The sequence below is a fragment of the Falco rusticolus genome, chromosome 10 (assembly GCF_015220075.1).
Source record: "Falco rusticolus isolate bFalRus1 chromosome 10, bFalRus1.pri, whole genome shotgun sequence".
In the NCBI taxonomy this organism is placed as follows: domain Eukaryota; kingdom Metazoa; phylum Chordata; class Aves; order Falconiformes; family Falconidae; genus Falco; species Falco rusticolus.
In genome coordinates this window covers 3,637,712-3,660,702 of record NC_051196.1, presented here as the reverse complement: position 1 = coordinate 3,660,702, position 22,991 = coordinate 3,637,712, and the positions used below count along the sequence as shown (strand labels likewise).

The 22,991-nt window shown below is 50.7% G+C and overlaps 2 protein-coding genes and 1 long non-coding RNA gene across 9 annotated transcripts in view; 2 read left to right on the top strand and 1 right to left on the bottom strand.

Moving 5' to 3' along the window:
* CRACR2B (calcium release activated channel regulator 2B) overlaps positions 1–7,440 on the top strand; it is a 40,386-nt gene extending 32,946 nt beyond the window's left edge. Inside the window, exons 14-19 of the mRNA XM_037402813.1 lie at positions 28–169; positions 380–461; positions 2,931–3,045; positions 4,694–4,801; positions 5,536–5,612; positions 6,663–7,440. Coding sequence (XP_037258710.1) covers positions 28–169; positions 380–461; positions 2,931–3,045; positions 4,694–4,801; positions 5,536–5,612; positions 6,663–6,747 — 609 coding nt within the window. The 3' untranslated portion in view covers positions 6,748–7,440. The remainder of the gene's footprint in view (positions 1–27; positions 170–379; positions 462–2,930; positions 3,046–4,693; positions 4,802–5,535; positions 5,613–6,662) is intronic.
* Positions 7,441–9,017: 1,577 nt separating this feature from the next.
* LOC119154849 lies at positions 9,018–12,388 on the bottom strand. Its single transcript, XR_005106549.1, has 2 exons — positions 12,205–12,388; positions 9,018–9,895 (listed from the first exon to the last, which is right to left on the bottom strand). It is a non-coding gene; the product is annotated as an uncharacterized LOC119154849 (long non-coding RNA).
* CD151 (CD151 molecule (Raph blood group)) overlaps positions 10,046–22,991 on the top strand; it is a 38,246-nt gene continuing 25,300 nt past the window's right edge. Inside the window, exon 1 of one of the 7 annotated variants that reach the window (XM_037402807.1) lies at positions 10,046–11,614. The gene's annotated coding sequence lies outside the window, so the exon portion shown is untranslated. Of the gene's footprint in view, positions 11,615–12,135; positions 12,160–12,387; positions 12,487–14,455; positions 15,024–19,824; positions 20,218–22,991 lie in introns of those variants that run through there. The other 6 variants (XM_037402812.1, XM_037402810.1, XM_037402806.1 and 3 more) reach the window with 6 other exon arrangements.

The following is a 22,991-nucleotide window of genomic DNA, read 5'->3' as shown; positions in this document are numbered from 1 at the left end:
AAACTGCGTCCCTTTTTTCCGTTGTAGCTCCAGGCACTGGAACCAGCTGGCTGTTCCCCAGACCGCATCTTTAAAGTGGTGTTTGTAGGAAACTCTGGTGTTGGGAAGAGTTCCTTCATCCACCGCTTCTGCTATGACAGGTTCTTGGCTGAGCTCAATGCAACCATTGGTAAGTAGTAGGGTTCCTGACTTATCTGGCTATGAAGGGTGGGAGCTTTTTGCCCATATTTTAGCCCAACTAAAGGTAAAGATGGTCCCTTTTGCAATTTTGAATCGATCTTGCAATTTCCCTGAATTAAATAGTGTTGATCTTGGCCATTGCAATGGCAAGCTGCACTCTCTCCATTCTATCTTATGATCATTGTTACCTTCCTGACAGGTATCGATTACCAAGTGAAGAGTCTGATGGTGGATAACACCCAGGTTGCCTTACAGCTGTGGGATACAGCTGGACAAGAAAGGTAAGCAATGTATGTCAGGATGTCCTACTGCCAGGCTCAGTTTAGGAAGCAGGAGGAAAGTGCGCACGCCTGGTTTCTGGCTTTGGACCAAAGAGGTTGCAGCAGCTATCCCAGAGTTGCATCTGCAGCAGAGGTCTGTGTCAGAATTTCTAGAAGCTGTGGCTGTGAAGCAGAGCCCAGGGAGATAACTCTGAGGACTGGGGAAAAGTAGTTATCCGTATGTCTGACCTGCATGCTTGTGGCTTCAGGTAGTCTACCCATAAATCACTGTATGGTGCGGCACGCCAGGCTCCTCTAGCCCTCAAGGCTCTCCTGCATCAACCTGCTGCTGGGAAAAGCTGCAGGGCAGGGCTGCAGGGCAGGACAGAGATGAAGGCTCTGGGTAGACATCCTGTTCTCAGACTCGGTTGCATGACTGCTGTCCCCAGCTGCTCACCGCCACTTGCTATTCAGAGGGTAGAAGGAAGTGTGGGAACTTTTCCAGGTCTGACTTAGACAAAGCCAGGTGAATTGGCTCAACCTGTGGGGAAGGGGCTTTGAATACCCTGCTGGGCTCTGTTGGTAAGGTTACTGGTCCCCTCCACTGTCCCTTCTGCTCGTAGACTCGTGGAGGTGATAATCCATGGTAGAGGGATGGTGTGGCTTTTTGTGACAGTGAGTACAGGTTCCCCATTTGAATGGCTCCAGTTTCAAAAGCACAGGCTTTATCACTAAATATGACCAGCACTGTTGGTGAGGATCAAGGTAGTAAAGGACATACTTGACACTCATCTGCTACTAGAGAAGAAGGCCCACCACCACCGTCATGTAAATTACATTTTATTTAGGATACACTTTGAAGCTAAAGATGGAAAGCTATTTCAAGGGGGCCGTTAACCTCAAGAGCTTGGCAAAAATAAGTACTGGGTGTTTGGGGCTAAATATGTTATGGGGGCAGGCCTTCAGAAAGCAGCCGAGGTCGTGGGAATGTTATAATCCTAAACTGTGCCAGCAGAGCCGTGATGCTTTCTACCTCAGTCAGCTAGACCACGCAGACTTGGTGGAAATATACTAAGTAGGAGTATCTATGGAAAAGCAAAGTATTTCTTCCAAAATCAAGCCTCATGCTGAAGAAATAATGATTTTTGAGGGGACTCCTGTGGTTATTTTGGTGCTGAAGCTGAGCAGTAAGGGGAATTGTTATGACATGCTATGTGACATTTTGCTGAGGCCAGGTTCAAGATCTAGTCTCTTCTAGTCCTTCTGCAAAGGACCTTTAGGGTAGCCCCCTGCGGCATAAGCAGGTCTTAGGTGTGTACTTGCAAGAGGGAACTTGGCTTAATGCTGATGCTGAAGAGACACCTGGGAAGAAACAAAAGCTTTCCTTACTTCTAGAGAAATATTAATTATTTCTAACTGGAGGTGTCCAACTGTGAGCATCCAATGGAAGAGACAGAGGAACCCCTTGGAGCATGCAAGGAGAACTCCTTGGTGACCTCCCTGAGACCAGTGCATGCTACATTTGATGGTCCATCTAGAGCACTTAGCCAGTCCCGTTGTTCCAGAGGTGTATTGTGACCACCAAAGATACAGTCTGCGCTTTCTCCGTTGGGTAGTTGCCAGAATGTCACGCCCTTGTCGTAGTGAGAAAGACCAGGCTTCAGGCAATCATCTGAAGGGTTCAGGAGGGTCACTACTTGCTGTAGGGTTTTTTGGCCCTTAATAGAATAGGAGAGCTTGTTATCCTGCGCAGGGCTGCAATGCGGAGCTCTCCAGTGAGATCTCAGGACTTGTGTTGCATTTAATTCCATCAGTTTGCAATTGGTGTGGTTATATCGTGGCCCTGACACAAACTGCTTACAGATTTTAAGGTTTTGATTTGGCCTTGGTTTTTTGGTGTTGTAATTTACTCCCAAAATACAAGTCTGTTGTTCTAACTGATACCCAGAGGACAAAGTAGATGTCTGGTGGGAGTTTCTCCTGGAAATTGTGTCTAACTGCTGATTTTATAGATGATGGCATTGCTTTATAGATTCAAAACTGGGAACAGGCTGTAGTGATGCAGAGGTCTTAACTGCTGCTTTGGCAGCACTGGGGCAGACATTATGCATGCTTAGTTTATACTGTGGCACAGCTTAGTCTGCAGATTCTTCCAGACTCTAGAGAAAGGTTGTGGGTTTTTCCATCCAGTTCCCTTTTTAGAGGCAATTACCTTTTCCTGTCCCACCTAAACAGATTCCTCTGTTCCTTCCCTCCTGACCTGCAGAGGTTTTCCTTCCTGCTTTCTCAGCACCATGGGTTTGCAAAGACCCCTGCTCGCCCACGGCTGGATTCAGAGGAGCAGGGATCTGATGTGTCCTTACACAGCAGCCCCAGGGGACACATCCCAGCCCAGGGGACACGTCCCACACCCGTAGGACGATCCTATTCTGTTTCTTGGCGTTACGCACCTGCGGTTCTGAGAGTGCTTTTGGTTTCGTTTGGGCTCAGGTTCCGCAGCATTACCAAGCAGTATTTCCGGAAGGCGGACGGGATTCTGGTGATGTACGACATCACGGCCGAGTGCTCCTTCAGGGCGGTGCGGAACTGGATGAGCAGTGTCCAGGTGAGAGCTGGGGTCAGTGGTGGTACCGCTGCCGTGCTGCAGACCAGCTCCAGCGGTCCGGGGGTGATGTTATCCGACGGCCCAGGAGGTCCCGTTGAGCTTAGGAAGATGCATTATCAAGGCAGATGCTACAGGTACTGCCTGTGGCAGTCACTCAGGGACCAGGGGCTTCTTGTTGAAGGTAGCCCATGGAGGGAGGGAGGGCTGTTTCTGTGGCAGGTGCTGGGACCTGCCCAAACGGTCGCGTGTGCCTGTGAGTAGCCTGTGTGCACTGGCAGCATCTCCTAAACACGGTCACATCACACCTCTGCTCAGGCAAGATCTCCTGGTGTCCAGCCCACGCACAGGGAAGGGAGGTGGTGCGGGTGTGCTTAGGCTCAGCTTTGCAGCGTGCATGCCCAGCACTGCGCGCAATCACATCCTGACTCTGCTTTGAGATTTCTAGAGGAGACTGAAATCCTAGTAATAGCTTTTTTCCCCCGCATCCTTTGCTTCAACTTTAACTGTTGGTTTGTTTTTTCTTTTCCATTACATTTGGTGACGGTGCATTAATAGTGTAGTCTGGCCCCCTGCTTTTTATTTCCAAACTCTCACTAGAAGCACTCATCTGTGGCTTGTATCTGCTTGGGGAGACAGAAATACCTGTCTGTATAATTTAACTAAGTTGTGTGTAGGTGACTCAGAGCCAAAAGGAAATTATCAAGGGTGGTTTTGTTTTGATTGTGCTGAGTCTCAACAACCAAGATCTAAGCGAAATGAATAAGCACAGTTTGGAGGCTTCTAATATTATTAACTTCCACACGCCTGTTGCGGGCAAAAAGACCCAAAACACGTGGCTGTTTCTTTGGACTCAAAAAGATCAAAGGTTAAGATTTTCAAAATTAATCAGCCTCTGAAAATCAGGCTTCTTTCAGGAAGGTTAAACTGAACACACAGAAAATCAAAGCACCCGAAATCTGTAACTTTTAATAATCTGTCGTCTTTTCCTTTTTGCTGTCATAGTATTTATTTTGCTTTGAAGCTGTTCAGGTACTGTAAGTCATCCAGGGCAGTCAAGTTTGGAAATAACTTTGAACACAGTTCTGCAATCCTTACTCTGGTGATGTCCTAGTAAGCCAGCGGATCTAGCGGGAGTTTTACCATAGGTGATGGGCTCTGGGAATTGTCTGGGAATAATGGCTCCTACAGAGACCTTACGCAAGAGTTGAAAGTTGCTTGGCTTGCTTGGCCAGTGGATTTTCAGCAAGGGATCGTTGAGTTTAGGACAGCACATCAGACAAACAGTACGGCACATACACACAATGACTGAACTTAACAAGAAGCCCTGCCTGAACTTAAATTCCCAACAGCCTATGGAGCAAACCGGTTTTCTTTAGGCTTCTTGTTTCCCAGAGAGGAACTTATGTTCTGTCTCCCGCCTCTCAGCATCCCAGCTGTACATACCAAACATTTGAAATGCACTCCCATAGTCTGAGCTTCCTTCCACAAATCCCTGGGGCTATTTGAGGAATGGCCCTTTAATGAGCTAAAGGGCCTGATCCTGCTGCCACTGAAGGTCTTGTTTGCATGAGCTGGAACAGGATCTGCTCCAAGGTATTTCCCTCCCTCAACTGAGTCTCTAGGGTGCTTTAATCTGTTTCTTTTGCAGGAAGGTATCGAGGATGGGGCTGTGGTCTTTCTGCTTGGAAATAAAATGGATGCTGCGCAGAGGGAGACCCGGAATGTGCCCAAGGTGGAAGGAGAAAGGCTGGCAAAGGTGTGACTCTGTGCTCTGTTGCTCAGCTTGCCCTGCAGCCTCCCTCCAGCTGTGAGCAGGGCAGCCTGGCTGGCAGGAAGCCCTTCTTGGAGCCATTTCCCAGTATGGTACCTTCCCTCTCCCCTCCCACCCCCTGTTTCTCCAATGTAAACATGTACCAAGGCCCTTCTGGTACAGAGAGGATGAGGTGGCGATGGGCATGGCCCTTGAGGCACGCTCATGTATTTCTCTGGAGGCTTGATGCCTCCTTACAGTGGTGCTCAGTCTTTCTGAGGGGAGCATGCATGGCTGTCTTCCCATTTGAGGACTCCTCCAATGCATGCTCTGCAAAATCGTCCTGCCTCCTTCCTCACTCCCTCCCTCTGCGTGCCCACCGGTACTTTGGCCCCTGGGTCGGGGGAGGCAGGGCTTCTGAGGTGTTCCCCATCTTCCGGACTCCGCAAGACAAAGGTAAGGGAATCCAAGCACCCTGGGCAGATACCCTCTCTTCCCAGATAACAACCCGGGTGTTCCCTTGTGGACACTGGCTGGGCCCCCGGTGCTGAACAAGCATCTCCCTTCACGGGGTTGGTGAGCAGGGTGTGCGCCCCAGCGGGGTGGCAACAGCCACCCTTCTGGCCCCAGCTGCTTATGGCAAAGTTCCCGGTGGTGAGGGTGGGCCAGCTCCCAGGGTGTGGGTGAATGGTGAGGGAGAGCTGGCAGCCAACGTGGGTGCTTGCTGTGCTCTCTGGCAGGAGTACAAGGCTGTCTTCTACGAGTGCAGCGCGATGACTGGCTATAACATCATGGAGCCCATGCTGCACATGGCCAGGTCAGTGGACAAGAGCCGTTGCTCCGGGGTATTTCCCCAGCTGTGGGTAGCTGGTGTGGGCTCTTCTGGGGAATGGGCAGGAAGAGGGGGTTGTCAGAGGCTGACTTTCTGCCATGTCACGAAAAAGACCTGGAGCAATACGCTCTTCCCCCGAGTCTAGGTCCTTGTCTTCTGTGCCTGGAGAGCACCAAGTGTAGACTGGGTGTTATTGCGTGCAAAGCTTCACCTGGCAGAGCTGCCTGTTGCAAGATTAGGAGTTTAATTCAAATATTTCATCACAAACACCTTGTGCACTATCCCTGATTTTAAGTTGGAATTTTCACTTTGAAGTCTGCGTGCATCTCTACGGTTTTTTTTTTTTTCTTCCTTATCTTATTAAGCATTATAGAGAATGTGATATTTTGGTGGTAGTATTTTTAAAGGGCGATAAGACACTTTGTAAGGATTAAGGACATTTGCTCTAAGATTTTTAGTTTTTAAAAAAGCAAGTGGTTTTAAAAAATGTCTTTGAAATCTTGCAAGAAAAAGTATCCTTTTGTTTTCTTCTATCCCTTCACTTCCTGCTGCAACATCTCTGTTAAATTCACAGCAGGACCTAGCTGTTCATTAACTGAGATGATTTACTTACAGCTAGGTAAATCACAACTTCCATAGCATATGCCTTCAGCGTGCTTTATCACCATGCTGCTGCCTGAGATGGCCGAGACAGGTGAAGCAAACAGCCCGGGATTCTGCCATCGGTGTGGGACTTTGAGAATAAGGCACAGACCACTCGCACCCCGGTCTGGTGCTCTGACTACCAAGCCATGCTGTCCCCGCTTGTATCTGTCCAGTCTCGTTCCCTGTTCCCTGGAAATTCATGCTCGTTTTCTGTGTGTGGTTTATCTAGTTACAGACCTGTCTCTTCCAGAGAAGCCTGGTCTTTGGGCTGGATGTTTTTTACAATTCTAAATGTCCCCGGCTGATGGGGAGCAAAGGGCAGAGCCAAATGCCTCAGCAGGAAGATCTCAGTAACAGGATTGTGTTCTTGTTCTGTGCTGCTTGTTCCAGGTTGCTGACAGCACAAGAAGACAGGCAGAGGGAGAATGCCCTGCAGCTGGAAGATATCAGCAGGAGGAAAGGGTGCTGCACCTAAGGCACATCAACGTGTCAACAAGAGACGTGTACCAACACTATTCCGTGAAGCTGGGGTTCCTTTCAAGCAAGCCAAACCTGATGGTGTCAGCTCGGCAGAGACTTGGGGAAGCTGAAGCTTTTCCCCATCTGGGAATTTCAAGCCACTAAATCAGGCCAAATTGTGCATATGATCTGCCCTGTTCCATTTCCAGCTTGGCACACAGCCCTGGTCTCTGAAGGCCTCTGCTTCCTGGGGGAAATTTGGCTGGTCTTGGCTAATTGCACGAACCGAGCCTTCCGTCCGGAGAGTTTGCTGCCCTGTGAAAGGATGAAGTCTTGTTCCTTCTTTTTCTGGCAAAGAAGTGGCCAAGCAGCAGAGAGCAGAGGATGCAGTGGGTGCTGTGTTAAATATAATTGTAGTGTAACAGGTAAAGAAATTATTTTAAATTGGGGCTAGCTCTAGGTAGCGATCCATCCATCTCAAAGTGCAGCATCTCTTGGTTCCGTAAGAGCAGAGCCCCGCGGAAAGCCTGCTCTTGTGGTAAGCAGGAAAACCTCCAGCGGTTCCTGTAAGATCTGGATCAGGCCCTGTATTTACTGTGAAATTAAGATCTGGATCAGGCCCTGTATTTACTGTGAAATTTGTTTTGACTTACCAAAATTGTAGTTTACTCATTCCCTATGTGGATAATAATTTGTATGGATAAAATGAGTCATCCTGACGGTTTTTTCCCTTTGTTACCCTAATGGACCTTGTCACTGTCCCTCTCTTACTGTTTACAGAACACAGAGCAGTTGCCCAGGGACTCGCGGGCGCTGGCATGTGCTGCTGATTCATGACCCCTTGCAGGAGCTGTGCTGTACGTACTAGGGGGTTGTATTATAGCCTGTTTTAAGGCTGAACACTGCCTGTTTCCTCCCATTCTCTTCTTTCCTGAAAAATCTCCAGCAACTAGGAGGAAGCACCTGCAGTACTGGAAGATCCCACCCCGCTAGCCCGACCACAGTGCTTTCCAGTGGGCTGGAAGCACAGGGCAGCTGCGGGTGCGAAAGGTGTGGAGCAAGGTGTTCTCTCTTGCGGTGACCTTGTGCAGTAACCTCGCTGTGCCAAGGAAGGGCCTGAGGAAGAGCAGGACTGAACCTGTTCCCATCGGGAAGGGGCCTCCTTGGCACTGAGTGGGGGGGCATGGCAGGGCAAGGAGAGGCGTGGGCTGCGGTGGAACTGATGCCTGAAGCTGCCTCTCAGCACAGCTGCTGCCGTGCCTGCGCACCATGCACTCTCTGCGCTGGCATGCTTGCTGTGTTGTAGCTCGGTTGCTCTTAAAGCCTTGTGGGACTAAGTGAGCTTTTTTTGTGATGCCCTGTTCCCTTTTGTCGTTGAGCCTGTTTCTGTATGTGACTTTGACGTTCTAGGCGCGTGACGTGATGCTGCAGCCGTGTCGCAGCCCCCCTCAGCAGGAGAGGGAAGGTCTGTGTTTATCCACTGTCTTTCCTCTCTTGGGATAAGGCGGTTACTCTCAATAGCTGCTTACTCCACCAACGTCTCTGGGAATCTCGCATGCAGGAAAACTGCTCTGAGTCACCTACAGCCCATCAGTGTTACACAAAATTTCCATGGTTCCTCCCAGTGCCTGTAACTTCCTCTTTCCTATCAGGAGTATTCCTCTGGAAGAGCAGGATTCCTGACTAAAAGGAATAGCTAAAAGCGGCAAGCCCTGCTCGGTCCTTACTGCTGGCTGGCTGTGGTTCACGCTGTGTTTAACTGCAGTAACGCCTTCCAGAGACTGGGAATCAGAAAGTTAAAGAGGTCCAGAAGGAAGCGGGGCAGCTGGTGTGGAGCCAGCAGTAACCCCAGCAGCGCTGCCAGTGGAACTGCCTGTGCTCGCAAGAGTGATGTTTGGCAAGGGAAATCCTCTCTCTTTTCAGAAAACACCTGTAACCTGAACACAGATGTGGCTTTCTGCCTTTCTAGCCAGGGTGGGTGTGAAGGAGCACAGGCGCTGACCCCTGCTGCACAGGGCAAGCCCACCACCTGAGCTGGGGGAGCTGCTGTCAGTGGTTCCTCTGCATCATGCTCCAGCGGCACGTTAATACGGAGTGGTGCTGACCAAGAACTGGCATCTTTGGTTGGGGCACATCAGAAATGCTCATGGTTACGTACCTGCAGCAGCAGGACTTGGGAAGTTGCTGCAGAAGGAAGAGAGCAGTAGCCACTCTGCTGTGGTGGTCTGAACGTGCACCTCCCATGACGTGTACAGAGACAAAGGTGTAAAATACAGCTGACACAAATTTGGGCCGGTCTATGTATTGCCTTTATCAGCGCTGTCATATTGCAACAGCAAGAACTACCACGTGTTGTTTTTTTTATGTACAGCCTTAAGCATGTTTTCTTAGTGTGCAAGCAGAGTACAGGCAATAAAGAAACACTGTCTTACAAATGGCTGCGTTGAGAGATTTTGTTTTTTTTTCAGGCACTGCAGAAGATTCAGCCTTCTTTTTTCAGTCGCCGATTGTAGCACAACCTCCCCTTCTCGCTGCTCAGGAGGTGCCGAGAAGCCTGTCTCTCATGGTGGTACACATGGGAGGTTTGTAAGCTGGGAGAGAGTTGTTTGGGAACCCATGTCTTAGAGGCAGCACAGGAGCAAAATTCCTCTCCAGTCTTATTTTTTTTACCTCTTTCAAGCAGCCAGAATCCAGGTGATCAGGGAAGGAAGAGCAGGGAGGCGAAAAAGGGGAGATGCTTCTCCAGTCTGGGGGGAGTGCAGTGCTTTCAGAGAGGGCAAGTTCTCACCTTGTACCTGTATTTGTAGAACCAAACATTTGTTTTAATAATTTGCCATGCATATTTTTCACTAGAGTTAAGAGTTTGGTCGCTTTTAATCCTTGTGCCCTGGCATGGCTCCAGCTGCATGTTTGTGCATTACTGAACTAATCTCTCTGCAGCTTTGACAAAAGGAATTATTACTCATTTCCCCTGCTATAAGTTGATACCGCACAAGTAGCTCATTGTAACGTCTTTTTTTAGCAGGAACAGGGTGGACTTTTGTTTCAGCCATGACAAAGCGGCATGGCGTTTGAGCAGGTTGCGCTTGGACAACAGTCAGCACCAGGGCAGGTTTTATTACTGGATGTTCTTTTGTTGTCTCTCTGCACAATATTTAAATGTCCTGTTGGAAGACGCAGACACATACAGTCTAGAGGGGCACGTTGTTAGTTTTTAAACGTGTCTGATACCAGATCCAAGTTAGACCAAAAATCCTAATTGTACTACATCCCCCCCGTTTTTGTCAGAATCTCTCCTGCCTCTAAATGAATGGAAGCCCTGGGAGCAGCCACTCTTCACAAGTGACTGCTGGAAACCACGGTGTAAATAAACAAGCAAACAACGGGGATGTCCTGAGGTGGCATGAGATGAGGGAGGAGGCAAAATAGACTCTGCCTGGGGGCTTATTCCTGCCCTGTATTGGCTGCAGTCTCTGAGGGGACAGGTGACTTTTTGTACATTACCTGTGTAAGAGATTTTGGAATTGTTATCACAAGAAGGCACTTTTCTTATAGCTTGAGAAGCCTTATCCTGGCACATGCAGGGGTGCAGCTGTGTATAAAATCAGATCTAGAGGCAAAGGTGAAAAAAACAGCTGCTGTGATAAGCAGCCATGGTCCCACCAAGCTCTGCAGGCAGGCAAAGGGACTCTGCACTGCCTTGCCTTGCCTTCGACTTGGTCTCTTTCATGTTGATATGCCAGGGATAAGCACAACAGGATTACCCTGACAGCCTCTCATTGAAAAGCCAAAACAGAGCTAAAGAGAGCACATTAAGCCACAGTGTTAAGTTCAAAGCTTTCCCACAGAACAAATGCAGGGATCGCAATGGTTTGGAATGCTGTTTTCCTCTACCTTTTTGACCCCAGCAGCCTGAATTCCAAGGGACGGTTTCGGTTTATACACATTTAATCAGTTCCTGTTATGGTGATTATGGAGTCTCACACACATTATTTTCTGCCCTGACACCTTCTGTTTGTGTCTCTTTATGTTCGTTTCACTTGTTCATTGCTTAGTCCGTATATATTGGCCAAATACTTAAGCTCCAAGTATAACAGTATCTCATAGCTCATGCTATATACCTTTAAATGCTCATGGTGGAAATCTCCTGCCCCGTGCCAACAGATGCACAGCCCTGCAGCTCAGAGCTTCGTTAGCTCCTTGAGCCGCCGTCAGTCATCAGTCTGCTGTTACCTAGCTGGCTGTTTATGAGTCACACAGCAATTTCAGTTGGCGCAGCTACAACAATCCAGCTCCGAACCCTTCAGGCCTGCGAGGCATGTTTCACACGCCTATCAAACCATGCGGTGTAATAAGGGCCCGATCCCACAAACACAAGCAGAGCTGTGCGCTGCTGCCCAAATGACTAGTCTGCAGGAGACCTGACCAGGGGAAAATTAGGGTTTTTTTCAAGGTAAACATGTATCTCCAGTAAACATACGTTACTCCAGTAACAAGCTGAGGGGTGGGATGCTGGGTGTCCTGTGTGTCTCTCCTTTACCTGCAGGCCTTGCCAAGCACAGGCAGTACTTGTGCCTAATTGTGCCCGTTTGCTGGCCTCGCTGTTCTCTGAACTCCTGAATTACCAAGCTGATTATAGTGCTTAGCTATACGTTAAATAAATATACGTTAAACAAATCTGTGCACAAGGCGTAGGGCAAACTGACTCTTGTAAAGTGACGAATGAAGCCCCAGGAGGATGGGGAACAAAGAACGGATGGGGAAAAGAACGCCATTATCTAAATTGTGCAGAAGGAAGTCTCCAAGTGAGGAAGCTCTGGCTGCAAGAGATGAGCTGGCAAAATGCTGCGACTTGCAGAGAATTCGTTGAAAGAAGGACAAAGGTAATTGTGGCAGTGGGACATCGCGGCCTCCGACTCAGATAGCCCCTGAGAGCGGGCAAACCCCGCTGGGGAGTGTGCGGAGTTAGTAGAAGCTTCAGTGGTGCTGTCTGAGGGTGCGTGCTGGCTTGCATTGGAAGCGAGCGACGTGCAACCAGTCCTGTGCGCGACTGAAAACGAGTGTAACGTGCTACGATGTGCAAGTAACGCGCACCCCGAGCAGCTCGGCGCCATGCCCGCACCCAGCGCTGCTGCTCGACGCTCTGCTGCTGCGGCGCGGCCTGTGAGGCGCTTCCCCAGCCGTGCCGGGACCCCGCTGCGTCCTGCTCTGCCACCCGCTCTGCGAGCGGTGCGACGGCTGTAACGGCGCCGTGCGGCCCCGCTGAGCGCTGGGCCCTGCGGGGCTCGGCTCGGGCTGGCCCCACGGGCTGCCGTGCCCGCTGCAGGCCGGCGCGGGGGCGGAGGGGGCGGCTGGGCCGAGCGCTGAGGCGGAGGAAACGCGGGTCCCGCCGCGGCCTGGTCCCTGCGCGCCCCGCGGCCGGGCTGAGGTAACGGCAGGCCGGGCCCTGCGCCCGTCGGGGGTCCTACCGTACCGGGCGGAAAGCTCCGGCGCCTCCATTACGGAGAGCAGCACCCCCAGCTCGGGCCCGCTGCGGCACTGGGGAGGCCGGCGCGGTGCCCGCAGCCCCGTGGCGGCCCGTGGCGAGCGGCGGCCCCAGGTGCCGTGCCGTGCCGTGCCGTGCCTCAGGGCCCGGGGAACGCGGGGAGGCCCCGCCCCGCCCCGCCCCGCCGCGGCCCGGCCCGGCCCGGCCCTGCCCTGCCCCCCACAGCGTGAGGCGCGCCGCGCGCTCCGGTCCGCCGCGGCTCTGCGGAGGGTGAGGCGGGAGCGGCGCAGCCCGGCATGGCGGCGGCCGGGGGGGAAGGGGCCGCGGGCGGCCGGGCGGGGAGGGCGGGGGGCGGCGGGGGCTGCGGGCGGCAGCCCCGGGGGAGAACAGGCGCTGCCGCGGGGCCGGGCTCCGGGCTCAGCCGCCGGACTCTCAGGCGGCGGGAGCGGCCGCCCCCTCGGCGTTGCGGCTCCTCAGCGGCCCCGGGCGGCGTCACCGCGCTTGGCTTCGGCGGTTTGTTTTGTTAAATCAGTGTTTTAACCTGTTGCGGGTGCGTGTGTGTGCATATGTGTGTGTGTGTGTCTATGTGTGCGTGTGTGTGTGTGTCAGCAGCCCTGCCCGGCCCGCGCCGTGGGACGCTGCTCCCCGCGCTGCCCTGATCTCCTGTCACGGTGTTTATCTCCCTCTGCCTTTGGTCCTGGCCCGTCTCCCCGGTGTAGGAGGAAGGCCTGGCCTCCCAGGTGGGCTTGTAGGGCCCGCGGAGGCGGGGGAGGGGAAGGGCCAGCCCTCCTTCGCCACAGAATCCCACCAGACCCAGGCGGTGTGCCGCTTCCTTCATTTTCTGGAAGCCGGATCAGGTGGGAAGGTGATGGCCATGGGTTATTGTGCGGCAGCGCTGCTTGCCATCATGAGCCTGTCCCGCTGGCCTTTGCTCTGTGTCATCCTGTGAAGGACATAAATGCTGTAAATTTAAAAAGCCCCAACTCTTCCGGAGGGCTTTTGTAACCAACCTGGTGCAGTATCCTGTTGAATTTTAGCAATGACGCACCTTTATTTCAGGCTGCTCTGTAGCATCCCTTAAACTAGGTGCTTTGTTTCCTTTGTCCCCCTGCAGTGCTTGCTGGCTTGCTCTGAGATTTCACGTAGTGTCCGCTCAAACAAGCTTTTATTAAAATGGCATCACCCATCAGAGGTCATGCCCAGCGGTGGCCTTTTGTTGGAACAGTTTTGAAACAAGTCCCTGTTGCCAAAACGCGTTTCCTTCACCATCTGCGAGGCCACTGCCTGGGTTCTTAGGGAAGCTTTTGGTGTGAGGGGATATCTACCTCCTGGTGGTGCTGAGGCTGAAGAGCCCTGGGCATGTCACCAGTCAGGCAATGGTCCATCGCAGTCCTCCTGTGCAAGTTGCTGCTACCAAAGGTGACAGCCTGTGGTGGAGGGAGCAGAGCACCTGCCTCTTCTGAGCTGTTGTTGAGCTCAGCAGAAATTAGAAAAGCTGATGCAGAAGTATCTGGCGTATTCAGATTCTCTGAAGGGCTTTGTGTGCCTGGGACAGGCAGTTCCCAATCTGCAAATTGTTGGAAGCTGGGTAATGTCTGGGGCAGCGTCACTTACGCTTTACTTGAGGCATCTGGTGACAGGTCCCCACCAAAATCGTGGTGCTGGTTTGCAAAGGTGGGTCTAGGCTCTGGTTTGCTACGGTTGCTCTTAGGTGCCGGTACTTGGGAGTTGGATGTCCTGGCTGAAAGCTTCGGTCATGCGTCAGAGGAGTCGGCCGCTTTTGAGCTCCTCCATGTAACTATCCTGAAGTCATGTCGTTGTTCTGTAGTTTCCTGATGATGTCCTTGGGTTCCTGACCTGCATGCCTTTCTGTCCATATGCTGTGTTTCTGCAAAAAGCATGGTTTATTCCACACTGGTGCATATATTGATTGGCCTGTGGCTCTCTCTCAGTAATGGCTTGCCTTCTTGGTGGAGTTCTTCTGCAGTGGAGGAGAAAGACTTCCCCAGTTGCCTGGTAAAAGTCTGGGCAGTCCCTGCTGTATGTTGACTCCAGTAAACAATAAGAGCACACCTTTTCTATGTGCTTGAGATAATGTCACTCTTGCGACATCTCATTTTACTCTGGAGTCCAAGGTGGTTAGTCTGTCCTGCAGTATGTTTTGTGGGAGCTTAACAGTCACGTTTTCTTTGTCCTGTCTCAAGGCAGGCGTGTTAAAGGGGGTTTGTTCTTAGTGCAGAGAGCAGAGCACCAAGTACGAGGAACTTTGACAGCCCAGCTGGGGCTGTGGCTCTCCTCTTGGATCTAAGACAAAAACTGTCTTCTGAGTAAGCAGGGAATACCCACCCAAGAAGATTTTTCCCCAGTGCTTTAGCTTCCCAGCCTGCTTGTGCAGAAGGGAAGTCTTATGCCAGTTTGGAAGTGGGCAGGACTCTGAGGCTTCTCTTCAAGTACTGTGAGGCACATACAGCCAAAATCTTGGCTCTGTGAAGGGTATTTTTGGTGCAGCTTCCTAAAGTTTATGTTGATGGGTGTGAGATTCTTCGGCAAGGGGTTGGAAGCAAGCTGCTTGTATTCCCTTATCAAGCAAAAATGCTAGGTGGGAGTGGCTGATGGAGTGCTATCTATCCCTGTTCGGAAGTTTCCAGCAGGCGTATTAGATTATTCCCAGCTAATAAAAGTTGTAGCACAGCTCTAGCTGTTCCCATTGCACATACACAGACCAGGCAACAACTCTCTTGCTCGTGAGACAGCCCTGCAGCAGCTGACTGATGAGCTATGTCTCCTCTAGTTGAGTCATCGCACAGGTAAATTTACTCATTGCTTCTACAGAGTTTGGCTTCTGCTCTAAGGAGTGTGTTGGGCTACTTGTTATGCATAGGAGGAGAATATGTGTTTACATGTATTTTACATGTAACATCTCTGTCGCTGTAAATGCTTGTATGTGGCAGACCGTCCTGCCTGATGTTTCCAGCTGGTTTGGTCACCTATAAAGCAATCATGCTGTCACTTTCCTTGTGCCTTGTTTTTCTTGTTTTCTTGTTTTTCTTGTGCCTCCTGTTTAAGACAGAAGCTTAGAAAAATAAAGGTAAGTACACTGACTCTGAAAAACAAAAAGGGGGAGCTTTGCTTTTTGATGTCCCAGTCTACTGCTGCTATCCCCAGTGGCCTCATCAGTCTTGCTCTTGAAACCTCCTGAGAAGATGCTCTCCTGCTCCCCACCTCTCCTCTCTCCAGGGCTCGGCACTGGGCTATCTCCAGCTCTCCCTGTGGGTGCGCACCGACTGCTGAGGTCATGGAAAGCCTGAGGGAGGGTGACTCCTGGAAGTCACAGCTCATCTCAGCTTCCCTGGCTGTGAGGAACAGAAACCTTAAGTCTCTGTGGTTGTTTGAAAACCTTCAAGGTACTGAAGGTGAAGACCAGGTCTCAGTCCATCTCGCTTGCTCATCCTGCCTTTCAGACCCTGAACATGATTTTCCTTTGGCCACAGCAAAGCCAAAATGGGATGAACAGTGGCACTGTTTGTAAAATCGTCCCATTTTCCCCTTCATTTTTGCACATGCATTTTGGCAGAGCTTTCCTCCAGGGTGGTGACCATCTTCCCAACCTGTGAGAAACGTGCTTTTCCCTGCTACCTCATGCCTGCAGCCAGGGTGTGGAGGGAGAAATGAGGAACTGAGGAACGGCAGGGCTGGGGCATGGGGAGGAGGTGTTTTGTCAGTTCTGCGGAGAGCACCTCATACCATCCTTCCCCATGGCACAGGTCCTGTTCGCTGCTAGCCCCTCCTGGCAAGGATTAGCACTGTAAGAGCAGCGTTGCTGCTGAGCATCTCTCTCACCCTGCCTGCCGTGTGATCTCAGCAGCCTGGCATCCCAGGGAATGAATTCAGTCAGTCCTGTTGGTCCTGCATCCTGGCTGCTGCACAGTAATAAGACTCTTGGCAGAATGAGCAGGAGGATAGTTACCATTTTGCACTCCTGGCATTGCATGGCAAAGAAAGAGGTGTGTTCGGCAGCCTGGGCTGCGTTTGTGTGTAATCAGCTTGGTCCGTGTTTCTAACCCGAGTTCCCTTTGCTGGTCGGGGGGTTACGGCTCTCCAGTCCGAGCTGGGAAATGCTGTGCAGCTCGGCAAGTCCATTTCTGGCAGAAGTGCAGTAGGCTCAGCGCGGGACTGAAAGCGTAGTCAGCTCCTCTGTGGAGGGGTACAATCATGAGTAGCTGCTAGTGGTGGCAGGATACTGGTCTAGTGGGAGAAGCAGGGGCAGTCAGGAATTGTGCTCTGTGGGGGTCAGTGGAGGCATCCTTGGCAGCTCTGTAATACAAGTGTATGACTTACCAGCGTAGCTGGAGTATGATCAGTGGATTCTTTGACTTCTTCACTAATGAGATCCAGTTAAAAAGGGGACCAAATGTGGTCTGAGGTAGGAATTTCTGGGGAAGAGGTTTTTGTTTTGTGTGAAGTGGATCATGTTCTGAGCCTTGCTAACCTGTTATCTGCCAGAGCAACAGCCACGATGCCTGTGTGGTTGTTTTCAGGGAGTGCTCTGATCCTCAGTGACCACCACACTGCAACAAATACAATAAAGAAAATAAGGGGGAAGGACTGTTTTGGTCAAATTTATAGAGTGAGCCAGTTGGCAGATGCCATTTCTGGCACGTCAGCCAGTGAGTGGGACTTCTGGTGTGCTGGACAGGGCAGGAGTGAGTCATGGCTTGTGAATGTCAGTTTTTCTTCCTAGCTTTAGTGGAATCCAGAAGGGAGGAATTCATATCCCACATTTCCCCCACGCAGTGCCCTGGAAACAGAGGTGACTTGTTGTTTTTCTTCATGGTCGCTGTGAGCTGCCTGCAGAGCTCCCAGGGAGGCGGTGGGCAGCTGCGTGTGCAGTCACGGCAGTGTACAGCGAGCGGGCAAGCCGGGCACGGGGACACGTGTGTGGCAAGCACTGCCTTGGAGCGGCCAGCGCTGGAGCAAGGAGGGGTCTCAGCTGTGTGTGGCGAGTGCTGGGATCAAGGGCCGTGCCCATGGGAAAGTGTTGGGCTTCGTGCTTGGGGGTTCGGCTGTTGTAGCATAGAAGGGATGGGTCCAGTCCCGTGTGGAACTACAGCTGGCTGACTAGTTGAGCTGCCTGCGAGCTCCTGTTGGCAGCGGCAGGTCCCCCCGGCTGTAAGGGGTGGCCCTCTTCCATCGTCACTGCGAGTCTGGGCTTAGGTGGGGTCTGCCAGAGGTGAGGTGGGGGGTTTGATGTGGGCTCCGATTTACCTTGCCCAGTCAGAGTGGTTTTGGAGGGATAAATTTCCCATTATTGGGAGGACCTGTGTCTATATTTGGGGAGTGGGAAGTGGCGGGCTGGTTTCTGTGCCTCTGAGTCCCAGTTTGCTGGTTTTTTCCTCATCTTGAGTGGGGAAATAGTACAGGCTTTGCGCCGAGCTCCTGTGCTGTACATGGGGAATGAGGCTGTGCTCAGCCTCGCAGATGGGCTCTGCAGACTAACAAAAGCTGCTCTGTCCATTGTGCGCTGCCCAGGGCTTACCTCCAGTGTGTGCAGTGTGGCCCCAGACTGGAGGGAAGGGAACTGAAACCATTGTGCTTACAGCAGGAGAAAAATCCCGGTGGCTGACTTCACCAGACCATTTATTTACCCTCAGAGCTGGTCAGGCACTGGGGAAGCGTGGATCCTGGCTCCCCGGTGTGCTGCCAGAAAGCTGGGAGCAGGAAAAGCAGACACAGTTGCAGGGGAAAAAACTCGGCTTTCACTGATTTAACGAGCTTTGCTTTGGCTGCATCTGTCTCTATGTGGAAGAAAACCCCTTGCAGAAAAAAGGGAGTTTATTGTTTGCTACTTCATCCAGAATTTTAACAAGTTCTCAGAAAAAAAAGAAGGGAGGAGCAAGCCAATTTAGAGAGCAGTGAAATATCCAAATTAAATCAGTGCAGCTGTATCAATGTAATTCTTATCAGTGGTATATTTACAGCGTGTAAGTGGGAACCTGGTTTGCCTGTGTATGAAGGGCATAACTGCTGCACATCAGCAGTATCCTCCCAGTTTTTGACATTGATAATCATGTCGGGCCAGTTCAGGTGCCCTCTCCCTCTGTCACCCTGACCAAATAGTCTTTTTTTGTTCTCCTGTGTCTGTACACGTGGTTAGTGGTTATCAAGTCAGGTGCTGCTGCCTGCACATGCACCACTGCAGTGAGGAACTTCTGAGAGGCAGGAGGGTGGTCAGTGCTGAAACACCCTTTCACCTGAGGTCAGTAATAGGAGGATTATTTTCTGTCTCAGAATTGCCCTGATTATTTCCAGAATGGATTTTAGAGTTTTATCTAAATTCTTCAGAAGCAAGAAGCGGGTTTTGGTTTCCAGGTTCCCTTGATATCCTAGAGGGCCCTCATTTTCACAGCGGGTATTTAAGTACTGACTGAAACTTGGGCCAAAATGAAGGTAGTTCCTCGATTTCTTCAGAAACTTTTGGCTGTGGTGTTCCTGGATTCTCTCTGAATATTTTTTTGCTTTTAATGTTTAAGGACTTACTGAGTGTCTTAACCTACAAGGGAACAGTGCTGTGGACTGCTTTTCTCCTGCTGCTCACTAATGGCATGGGGCACACAGAGAGACAGATGATAAGCCTGCCCAACGCTGGATGTTTGCTGTGTTCCTGTCTCTTAATGTGCAGGGGCAAATGTGCTGCTGCTTTCTGCTGAGCTCAGCGAAGTGGTCTGAATTCTGAGTATGTGCTAGTAGCATTTGGAGAGGCTCCCAAGGGACAAAGTATGTGGTTTCTCCCATCTCTTAAAGTCTTCCTGAGGCTTCCTGGTATTTGAGGGTTAATCTAGGGTATCCCAGAGTTGCAGAGACTCCTTTTAGCCTTTAAAATTTTAACCTTTAAAATAACAGGAGATCAGATGAGATTATATACTCCCTCTTGACTTGAAAATTGACCTACAAGGTGGGGGGATGGGGAGGATTAAGTTTCAAACTCCTTTTAGGCTTTCATTTCATGAAGTTTGTTCATACAGGGCAGGGGTAACCTGGGGGTGGGGTGGTGGAGAAATCCCAGGTAGGATTTCCCAGCTTCGTTTGAAGTCCAGCTGTTTTGTGCTGGCAGCTGTTAGAGGAACCCTTTCCCAGTTACTTATTCCTGCCAGCTCTAAATGAAACGGATGATACGCTGAGACAGACTGGCCCGAGTTTTGCAGTGGTGATAGCTCTGTACCCTTGGTGGAGAGCTGCCCTTTGCCTGTGCCTGTATTTGAAGTGGCGGAGAGGTCCTGAGCAAGCCCAACTCCTGGTGCCTCTGCCTGCAGGTCTGCGTACGGGCTGGTGGAGCGAGGTGTTTCAGGGAAGTGGTTGATCAGGGCTTGCGGCTGGGAGGTTTCTTTAGAACTGGTTGGCATGTGCTCTGGGGTCAGGGACTTCTTTTTATCTTTTTCCCCTGCCCCTAGCCTTGGCGAAGGGCCAGCAAGTAATTTCCTGGAGGACAGCCCTTGCCTCCCAGTTATTTATTCTCCTGCTGGTGCCTCCCTGTCAAGTTTGCAGGCTGGTCTAAAAACAGCTGCGTAAATGGGTTTGGTGGAGTCATTAAAACCTGCTACACAAGAGCAAGGCGGAAGGGGGAGGAATGTTTTATTTTTGGCTGGGGGTTGTTTAATTTACTGGAAGAATGGTCCTTTTCAAGGCAGCCTTAAGCAGCGTGGATTGAGCATTGTTTCCTGCATCGCTCCTATAGCAACAGGAGAGAGGCAGCTCCTATGGACTTGGACTTACAGCTCTGGGAAATGAAATGTCATTTAATTTGCCCTTGACTGTGCTTGATATTTGATCTGACTCTAGTAAAATGTTTTTAGCTCTGGAGAGGAATGTAAGTCCTCAAAGCATTCAATGATCGCTCCAAAACAGCCTTGGCGACGCAGACATCATGGATATATAAGGACCTATGGGCAGAAGAGACTTCTTGGCCATTCCTGGTGCTGCTGCTAGCAAAGTGGGTAATTAGAGGTGCGAGCGTGTTCCCGCATGAGGTGGCTGCCCTAGGTAGGGAGGGAGGCTCCTAAAGATGTCACAGGTATCTCTCCAGCTGCCATGCTGAGGTGAGAGCTGCTGTCGCCCCGTTCTGTGGCTGCATGATGCTCCCTTTTCTGTTGATGCGCTGGGACGCTGCAGGAGTGGGTTGCCCTGTTCCTAGGACCGCAGGTACCTGCTCCGTCGCTGACATGTTGAGAGGTTTTCTCTGGCATGCCTGGCACCGGTCCTGAGCTAATCAGCAACATGGGTGAAGCAGTAAGACCGTTAACTGTAGTTTCCACTGTCAGATCCCTTCTCAGTTACTACGATCTTTGTGGAGTTGAAACAGATGAGCTGCCTGGGAGATATCCATGAGCTGACTCCAGAGGTTTTTGTTTTGTTTGTTTACACTGCTGAAACTTCGAACAGGAAGAGCCTACTCAAAGCAAAACAGGTTTTGTGCAAAAGCTAAAGCTGCTGCCAGCTTTTTATGTGCTTCTTGCTTTGTGCTGTCTGCAGTCATGTGTCTCAGGCACAGGCAGGGCAGTGCTAACAAGTAGCTTGAAAACTTTGCGTTTTACAGCTTCATGTTCTGCAGTGCTTTTCCAGAGGATGGAATAGCTCAGCAGATGGAGGATGGATGCTGAGATGCAAGGAGAGCGAATCCACCCCTTCTCTCTGCTGGGAGAGTCGCTTGATCTGTCTGTGCTTCTATTACAACGTGTTACATCTTTTTTTCTTTGTTGGGGTGCTTTGAGGAGGGAAAGGGTCTTCCAGGCAGTAAGATTATAAAACATTGTGTCATTGAGAAGCTGGAAATGTACCCTATGGTGGCAAACTGGCTGCCTGCCCTCTCTTCCAAAAACTGCTTCATGTATTTTTGACAGTGGGATTTAAAGTCCCACAATTCGTTCATGAGCTCGGTGAGGTGAAGATGATGACCTGCCATGGGATACGTACCTGCTGCTGTGGGTAGGTGGAAAATCTACTGGCTTTTAGCTAGTCACCTTCTCACTGCAGAGTTGGTGGGGAATTAAAACTGAAAGTACCTCTGCAGTGAGACCGCAGCCAAATTTTGAGTGACTCTGTGCTAGCTACAACGTAGCACGTGTTCTTAGGTTAGTCTTTGCCCTAAGCTCAAACCACAGTGTAAAATCCCAGCGATTTGTAGGGAGTGAACAAATAGTTGTCATCGCTGCATTGTTTGGAGAGCACTTTGAATTCATGTACAGAATTGCCTGAATAGACTTTGTGGGGGCTGGGAGGATTTTTATCCTCCCAGGATTTTTAGTGCTTGTTGGCTTGGTCCTAGTGCTGGCATGGCTACAGGGCAGGGAGGTTTTGTGAGTGCTCCCTGAAAACGCTGAGGACCCAGTGGCTTTGCCTCTGAAAGCTGAGCAGAAAATGAATGTAATGAATAGGAAGGTAATGAATGGGAAGGGATCAGGCGGAAAGCTGATTCTGCACAAATTGTTTTGTTGAGAAATGTGGTTTAATGCTACTGGTAAGTTCTCCAGTGCAGACAAAGCCCTGCTTTAAAAAACACCCCCCCCACCCACCCCCACCCCCCAAAAAAAAAAACCCCACCACAACTCTATTCACGGGCACTGTGGGGTTTTTTTTGTTTGGGGTGGGTTGAGTTGGGAAAATAGAATTTAAAATACTGATAGGCTGCAGTGAAGAGTTTGTCGTGTCTGTTGGCTAAGCCTGACCGATCTGAACTGTTGTTCCTGGTTGTGGCAAACCCTCGCTGCTATGAGCTCTCTGCAAACACATGCCAGGCACTGATTTCTGCGCTTTGAGTGAGAGAAAAGAGGCGGTTATTGTTCCTCTCCTCAGTTCAACGACTAGTGAAGTGGTTCCTGTGTATAAATAGCGTAAAGTGCTTCAGGATCCTTTGGGATAAAGGAGGCCTTATGAGATACAAGAGGATGCTGTTTGACGCAGAAGGAGTTCCTGCTGGTCGTGCAGTGCGTGCCGGTCTCTGGCCGGCCCTCCAGCTCGCGGTGGGGACAGGGTGCTTGGAGGGGCAGTTTGTTTCCCTGGTTATCCACTTCTGGGAGCAGCAGACAGGGGCTTTCTGCTCGCAGGAGGTGGTTGTGTATGTTTTGTTAGGACCAGAGCACCCTGTGAAGGATTTTTTGTTTGCTTTGTCCTAAAAGAGTGCTAGAGCACAGACGCACAGAGTCCCAAACATGCTCAATCACTCTTTCATTCTCTCTCACGCTTTATTTTTCTTAATGGTTGTGAAATTGATTTCACGCTGAGTTTCCTTTTATCTTCAAGGATCCCAAAGCCAGCCGCCACCTTGCCCAGGTTTGATTAACCCGCTCATAAACCCCTTAATTCACAAGTATGTGTGTGGTGCTGAACGTGTAAATCCTTGCTGAGTTTGAAATTTATGCTTGCTGTTATTTAGGCTTCAGTGAGTCCCTCACCTGGGGAGTAAACAGTCTTGAAAAAATGGGTGGAAGGGCTAAGTGCTCTTCTCCTGAGAGACAGCTCTTGTCTCAAAGAGCAGACAGCTCCTCAGGTGTATTAGGCACACAATTCCTTGCTGGATACCTGACTGTCATCAAAATTAGCAGGAGTTAAGGGTCTACATCTCTCTTGTGGGATCTATTCAAATGCAGCAGCTCGAGCCAGGGTAGAAGAAAGGAGGCATTTGGCAAGCATCCCAAGGGATGACCGCAGGACCATGATGTGCCCGTGGAGATGATGTCTGGACCCAGAAGGCGCTGAGGTGAGATCCTCCCAAACTCCCAGGA